The following is an 8,434-nucleotide window of genomic DNA, read 5'->3' as shown; positions in this document are numbered from 1 at the left end:
TAAAATGTATATATGGTAGTGGTGTTAGTCATTTAATAAATGATTAACATTTATATATACAATGTTAAAACATAGGACAAATGCAATTTTGAAAATACCTATCTTTGAACTTGAAGTACAGTATTATCATATACATACAAGCCTTTAGGACAATATTCAACTAATGTTTTAGATTTCAACATTTCAAGACCAACAGTGGTACATGATAACCAATAACCATAAACACTAAACAGTCTTGCCAATGCAGATTGCAGACACAATAAAATTTTGTGATGAGTTTAATGCACATTTAAATTTTAGTGATACTTTGTAGTTAAACACAAACTGGGAAGATGAAAACGACAATAACATTACGTATAATCTGCAGTAAAAATATAAACAGCATTTTGTTAACTCCCAGCAATAGGAGCACTTGTTCTGCCAGTTGGTGTCTCACCCTTTGGCACAGCTTTCGGCATCTTTTGGAGCAGTGGTGGAATTTCAGCCTTCTCATCAAAACCTTTCCACAATTCATACAATTTGAGGATGATCTGAGTTATTTCAATAATTTGATCCATATCAATGTTAAGTTCTGCAAACCATTGCTTTGAAGCATTCTCTTGATTCTGCATCACACATGCCATGTGTAAGCATGCAATTGCTATTTGATGTGGAGCATACAAAAGAATAGCATCAGTTCGATATGTGTCATTTACAATGCGCCATGCGATTGGAAGAATTGAGTCAGTAAGACCGAGATCATTGGCATATTGTACAAGAGGTCGATATGGGTGATAAACCACTAAACAACAATCCATTAAGTCAAGTAAGTAAAATTCGCATTCCCATATGTGACTACTGCGATAAACAAATTCATTTGGAAATGCATACGAAAACTTCCCTTTTATAACTGTAGTTACTGCAGTTATTAATCGTGAATTAGAAATCACACCAAATTCTTCAACTTTTGATGCCAGAAATATACATGTTGGTGCAAGCAAAAGTGGATCACAGCTTTTAAAAGGATGTTTTGCATAAAAACGTTTAAAATACAAAGTAGCAGTTGCAATAACTTGTTGACGAAATTTCAGTTGTTCACCAATTGCTTGAATGACACTTGAGAAAAATATGATAAGCTTTTGGTAATCCACTTCACCAAAAATTTGCAAGTCTTTGCTCCTTTCACGAAGCAGATATTCCTCTGTTAGTAACCACTGTTTATATTGAGAACTCTGCCAATAGTTGCCAGACATTATTTAATACAAATCTTATACTTGCTCCTTTACACTAGCTTACTACAACAACATCATTAAGCTGCAATACAAAATAGTAGCTTAGTTCTAGTCATTAATTCTCAAAGTGGTTGACATCACCAGTCACCACTTTAGGGACCTAAAACAGGCCTCGAAATTCGTTTTTGTTGACGGCGGACAAACGTGTCCGGTCTGAGCAGCTATCTCGGCGGACAAGTTAAGTTTCACGGCGGACACACCAGTTTTAACGTCGATCGTCATGCTTAGTCACTTTATCTTGATAATTCTTCGCCGTTTGAGAACTATAGCTAAGGTTGACAAGGCTTTTTAAAATTTCAGCGAAGTCACTCTGAAAGGCTTTCATCAAAGCAACCACTTGCGCTTGAAGAGTCAAAGCGGCTTCTTGCGTCACAATGCTCCGGGCACGAGTCGGAAAAACTTCTACACTAACGTTAAAATTTTCTTATCCGCAAAGTTTCACTAGGCTTTTTTCTTTAGGTTTATTTTTGCGTGTCATGTGAGCGAAAGTGAATTTTCCCTGGGCCTTTTCTTTCTTATTGTAATACCAAACTTAACAAATTTTGTAACCAACCTTGCCTTATCAATATTACTCTGAGAGCAAAGCCAGACATTGTGACGTAAGACTTAAACTAAGTTGCGCTTGATTAGTGTAGAAGTACCGATACTTCCATCGATTCTTGGCGAAGAATCCACCTTTGTTACGCTAAATCAATGTCATCAGTCGTTGAAGCAACATAAAAATTGAAAGTTTTCCCGCTTGAATGGAAGTTAAGGGATACAGTACTCACATTTCCAAGTGCCCGCTAGAATGCGCAGGAAATTATATTCTCGCAACAATTGTTCGTGCTATGCAATGACGATTTGTATAGCTAGTTTCTGTGTCATTTCTCGGCGGACAAATATGACCGATCTAGATGGTACTTCTCGCGTACATCACATGCTGTGATGGCGGACATGTCCGCCGTGTCCTCCGTGAATTTCGAGGCCTGCTAAATCATACAATTTGGGGTGAAAACCCAGGAGGGGTGAAATAGCGCATTTTCCAAAAGTTAAAATGATTCTGTTTTGCTTATTTCACACGATATAAATGACCTGTTATAGCTTGATACTGTGGGTTAGCTGTGGTAGTAGCGGAATATCGCTAGCTTTCAGAACACAATTGACTAGTCAATTGCAATGATGAGTCTTGTTTAACTTATCTGGTAGTTGCAAGCAAGACTATAGATAAGACGGATTCTTTATTTCTGACATATCTTATTTGGTAGGAAAAGAGCTTTCAGCCACGACATTATTGCTATCAAAACAAAGAAATCATCTTTCCATCAACAAACGAGGTGATTTGTAATTGTACCTGATCAAAATGTCTCCAAATATTAAAAAGCTGGTTAAAGTTAACCAAGTTCATACAGTATATCTAATTCTCATTAATGAAGATACACTGCTATTGACTATGATTAGTCTATCTCTACTTTTTTCATTTATTTGCAGTAAATTTGTTTGCAACTTTATATTTCTTTGCATTGCTGAGGGCTGAGGGGCAATGATTAATTAGGATGTATTGTACTTGTGCATATAGTAGGGTGGTCCTCAAATGTATGCAAAAATTTTAAACTTAAAAAATTGTAGTGCACACACTTCTGTTTGGTTCCTTTTTATATAAAAACATTTCCCTGAAGGTTTGAAAGAATTTGATAAAGGTTTAGAGGTGCCAGATTATAGGTGAAAATTTAATAAATTGAGCGATTTATGAAACCCTCCCAAGATAACGTAACATTTGCAATTGCACTTTAAAAAGACATAACACATCATGGCAGAACCAACAATAAACATGAGAAAAATGATATGTAGAAATACTGTACTCTCATCCAACTCTGCAGTAGGAAACACTGATATAATTTTCTAGTACTATGCTTCGTGCATGATTATAACTCCAAAGTATATTACTGAAAAACTAGAAGTTTAACTCGCTACAAGATTACCTAGTGCATTCTAAAGATAAATACATAATACAATTCAGGCTGTGGACTAATACACTTTCTGAAGATTTGCTGTTCCACAACTTGTAGAATGTATTGAATTTGCTCTTCATCTTTCGTTAATATACATTATATGATAGCCTACATTATTAAAATTTCGCATCAAAGCAACACCTCTTTCAGCAAAGTCATTGATTACATGGAGCTCACCAACAATAGCTTGCGCTTTCTTATAATTGTCATCAACATTCCATGATGTTATTTCCACCTTCAGAAAGTCACATGGTAAGTTAAGAATCTGGAAAAATCTCATGGTGTTTGATGTGACAAAGTGCGACAGATCTTTTGATGAATTATCATCTGGTACCGGTACTCAAGACGCTGTGAAGGTGTACTACATTGATGAGTTAACGCGGAAACCATGGCTTTTTTTTGAGTAACAGAAACAGCATCATTAAAAAATGCCAGGCCCACAAGTTCTTCACTTATATACCACCACAAGTGTCTCGAAAATGTTTTCATGGCTTCTTGCGATAAACCTGCATCGTGTTGCTCATACAAATTCATCCTTTGTAAGAGCTCCCAGGTCATGTCATGGTGCACATTTAGCTAAAGGTGCTGTGAACCATGATTTTACATACACCTTCAAAACAAACAGAACAAATTGCTTTAAACCACGTTGCTCCTGACTTGACAAATCAAACTGCATTCGAAATAACCAGATTTTGAGTGCATATACAGTATACATTATAGTATACATCCATCTGGTGCGATAAAGGGCACCAGGATGACAGAATCGAATTCCATGTGGTGGTGTTCCGTTGAGGATTATGACCGATACTTCTCGAATTCTTGGTAGTTGACTAGTTGTCTCTTGGCTGATTATTGTTACGCAAATGGTGGATACAGAACTGTATGATTTCATCAGAAAAGCTGCTGTCATCTTTTTCCAATGTCACATACCCATCTTTATTCAATGTACTCCATTTTGATTTAAATCGCTTAAAAAGGAGAATGTCTGGTTCAGATTATGGCCCAAGGCATGTCAAGAAGGCTTTTTGTAATATTAGTTCCAGAATATGGTGACGACAAGCCAGATGAAACATGTCCTTGTTCAATTCTTTTAAAATTAGGACACAAGCACCAGACTTCTGACCAGTAGCCTATTGCTGAATTGAACTAGCTTTAGCTGAATCTAGAATATTTGCTCAACTACAGACAAAGCTTTAGCAGCTGGTGTGACATAATTTTATCTACTGTACTGTTAAGACTATCAACATAGGCAATGGTGGTCAGTGAAATGGAACAACACCATGCTGATAAAAAGAGATTAACCCAGCTTAAAAGAGGACATTGCCTACAACTAAATCAACAGTTGAATAATTACAACTTCAGTGTGGCAAGTATGGTTTTACAGACTGTAGCTTCCCAATTCCCGTATGTCCGCATAGGGAAAAAAATCTGAATTTTTAAGGTAAATCTGGCACCTCTAAACAAAGTTCAATCTCCCTGAAATTTTTACAGGGTCCATTTTTGGTCATTTGGAGATGTTTTGGGTAGTGTCACATTGCATTTTCTAAAATTCGGTTTTCGGGACCAGCCTAACATATAGGCTATAATTCTGTGAGGGGGCAATAGTATGTAAAGTTTGAGAACATCTGGTCTAGTATCATAGACTTAATCCTTCCTTTCTCAAAGTACTGTAGCATACCCTAACTATTAACTAAGTACTATCTTTTGTTTGATTTATTTTATTCACGCATATATACATTAAAAAATGAAAAAAAAAGTTATAAATATATCCCAAAGCGCAGTTATTTCTTCATAATATGACAATAAACAACACGTGCCTATAACCAGTCTTCAAAATTAGCCTCGGCAATCGGCAATTGCCGAGGCAGATGCATGAATGGCACATTAGCCTCGGCAATAAAAATGCCGAGGCCACACGAGCGCTTGTAGGGACCACAATATTACAAAAATAACTCTAATTTTCTTAGACCACGCCAGACTAGGAGGTTGATTCAATCTTACTAATTGCCTGATGCTTTTATTTGGGTTACTTTCTACTTCGCTGGCGCTTAGACAAGTGCCCAGCTGGGAGAATTGAATCTTTTATAGAAATATCACTCTATTTGCATTGATTCAACGCCAGTAGACGTCAAATTATCGTAAGCATTTACTCCTTATCGCGCTTCGCCTTCCGTTATCTCGTCCAACTGTATCAGAAACAATCGCGCCACTTTCACAACGAATCACACAACATCAACAGACGTCGAATACATGTAAGTAATAGGTTAACCTTTAGAGTGAGCTTTGTTAATTGCGGTTTGTGATAGATGTCTGGTTGCACAACAACAACAGGTGCAATTTTATGCGCCGCCAATGCTCATGTAAACTATAAAAAAAGTTTGCAACCTTATAAATACTGGCTTAATTGTTACGCAAAATTTATTCTTTCATCGAATGCTTGTTCTTTACCAGTGTCATTGCAAATATAAATCATAGTAAAGGAAGATACAGTTAAGAAGTGGAATTTACCTGCTATAGGTTATGAAACAGAGGGGACAGAAGGAAAAGTTAGTGTAGTATTTTGCAAAATTTGTAAAGAATTTTATGACGGAAACAAATCGGAATTAGAAAAGTTACGGGGCCCAGTTAAAAAAAGAGTACAAAATTGGATAAATAGTACTTCGGCAGTAAAGAAAAGTAATGCTTCCGATCATATGACATCGCGCGTTCATGAACGGGCGGTTTTGCATCTTCAAGCTTAAGCTTCAAGCGTCTTAAGAAATGACGTCGTCGTCATTTCTTATCGGGCATTGTTGTTACGCAATACAACCGGTCGGAAAAATTAAATTGATCTGTGCTGACTCAAACGTTGAATCAACCCAAACTTAACATACTCCCCCTGTGAGTTATTTAACATGAATTATCGTAACAGCGTGCGTATCGCGTTGCTCGCTTTATCGCTACTTTTGGTATTATTACATCACAACAAATCAAACAATGCAGTCTTGATAGACTACTCTATTATATTTTTATATTTTTCGCTTTTCGTTTTACATATTGTGGTAGCCTACAATTTTTTCGTAATAAACGTTCACAGCAATTGCCGAGGCAATTTCAACTTTTGCCGTTTGGCCTCGGCAACGTTTTTGCCAAAGTAAAAATATGCTAATTTCGAAGACTGTATAACCTAATTTTTGTCCATGGTTGAGAATCACTGACTATGGTATTTATCACTGTCAATTCAACTATTTTTCTTTGTCAGAATGCAGAAGAAATCAACTTGAAATTGAATGAAATTGTGAAAAAAAAATTACAGTAACAAAATCAACAAAAGGAAAAGGTATCAAAACTTTAATGGTTTAAGACATGCATGAAAAGATCTAGCCTAATTCTACGATAGCCTATATGCATCGATAAATATAGTTAGGCACGGCCACCAAACCTGACATTTTAAACAAGTATATAGATGAATTGGTTAAGAATCAGTCGTCTTCTTGTTCCTGAAACAACTGGAGCGCCAATTGTTGAAGCAATGAGAACACGATTGAACCTAACAGCATCACAAGAAAAAACTAATAAACACACACATAAGGAAACGAATCACAGGTTTTTAATCAGGCTTGTGTTTGGATGCAACCTAGTTCATACCCTGAACAGTTCGTACCCTGAAAAGATCAAGAGAAAAAATTAAAAAAGCCGAAGTCGCTGACTGCAGTTTCCGCAAACATTTTTAAATTTTCCCTCTGAAAAGATCGAGAGTAAAAATAGCACAAAGCCGAAGTCTCTGATCGCAGTTTCTGCAAACAAACAAAAACTCTTAGGATCATTACCGGAAATTTTAAAATGTTTGCGAAAACTCCGATCTCAACCCTAACCCTTTTAAAATGTTTGCGGAAACTGCGATCAGCGACTTCGGCAATTTAAACTCTTAGGATCATTACCGGAAATTTTAAAATGTTTGCGGAAACTGCGATCAGCGACTTGGGCTTTGTTCTATTTTTCTCTCGATCTTTTCAGTTTGTTTGCGGAAACTCCAATCAGCAATTTCGGCTTTTTTTAATTTTTTCTCTCGATCTTTTCTTAAAATGTTTGTGGAAACTGCAATCAGTGACTTCGGCAAATTCTTAGAGGAAATTTTAAAATGTTTGCTGAAAAACAGAAACTGCGATCAGCGACTTTGTTCTATTTTTTTCTATCGATCTTTTCAGTTTGTTTGTTTGCGGAAACCAGGGATATCTATAACTACGGGATTGGAAACTTTGTGGAAGTGAAAACCATTTTATACATCAGTAGGGTCACTTTTTTTGTGCGCTGCTGTGATAAACTATCACATAAATTGACCTCAAAGGGCAGCAAGTAGTAGGCTAAACGAACAACCAAAAGTGTAACAATCAATTCGTCTGCTGTAAATTATAAGGCCTACGCTTGCCTGGTTTGTTTATTTGTTTGTATTCCATTAGTGCAGTCATGTTGTATTTTATTTGCTGCTAAAAAAATTTCCAGAATGAGTATTGGTTTTAGTTGTGATGACATCGTAAATGTATTGGTTTCGTACTGGGTTGGTCTGTGAACAAGTTGATGATACAACAGCATATTTCACTGATTGCTAAACACTCCTCATTTATTTCTGATCCGATTTGCAGCATGTAAAATGCTAAAAAACAACAGTAGGCGGTTTTTGGACTCGTTGCATTTATTCATTTTTTGGATTCATCTTTTTTTCTAGCAGCGTAAATGTATATTTATACATCAATTAAGTTTTAATGGGAGTGTACATTTTGTATTATTATTGTAAAATTGAATTTTGTATATATTTTTTAGTCAGAAGCCTATTTTATTTTGTTAATCTTTCTGTAGTCGTAGTAATGTGATGATCCTACTGAAAAATAGCACTGAATACAGTTTCCAATCCCGTAGTTATAGATATCCCTGGCAGAAACTCCGAACAGCGACTTCGGCTTTTTTGAATTTTTTTTCTTGATCTTTTCAGGGTACGAACTAGGTTGCACCCCTTGTGTTTAAACCCTTTTTCATATCCCATGATGTCGCTGGGATATTACTTTCCTTATTGTAGGCTAATCTTCTTTATGCATCAAAACACTAAAATTCTATCTCTAGGTTTGGTGGAGCAATTTTAAGATAGTGTTTACAACAATGTTTTATCCATGTATATTTTAAACACTGGCCTTTGTC

The 8,434-nt window shown here is 36.1% G+C and overlaps 1 protein-coding gene across 1 annotated transcript; it reads right to left on the bottom strand.

The window, feature by feature from the left end:
• Positions 1-4: 4 nt before the first annotated feature.
• LOC145769927 (cyclin-C-like) lies at positions 5-1,289 on the bottom strand. The gene has a single exon (XM_082581476.1). It carries the CDS (start codon positions 1,230-1,232, stop codon positions 390-392), a length of 843 nt encoding a protein of 280 aa, XP_082437602.1. The 5' UTR covers positions 1,233-1,289; the 3' UTR covers positions 5-389.
• Between the last annotated feature and the right edge of the window lie 7,145 nt (positions 1,290-8,434).

The sequence above is a fragment of the Aplidium turbinatum genome, chromosome 5, assembly GCF_918807975.1.
Source record: "Aplidium turbinatum chromosome 5, kaAplTurb1.1, whole genome shotgun sequence".
Classification (NCBI taxonomy): domain Eukaryota; kingdom Metazoa; phylum Chordata; class Ascidiacea; order Aplousobranchia; family Polyclinidae; genus Aplidium; species Aplidium turbinatum.
The sequence above is the reverse complement of the archived record's forward strand: the minus strand, read 5'-3'. Positions and strand labels throughout refer to the sequence as shown.

What these genes read in the sequence shown, in the direction of transcription:
- LOC145769927 (XM_082581476.1), bottom strand. Translation starts at nt 1,232, where the DNA reads ATGTCTGGCAACTATTGGCAGAGTTCTCAATATAAACAGTGGTTACTA.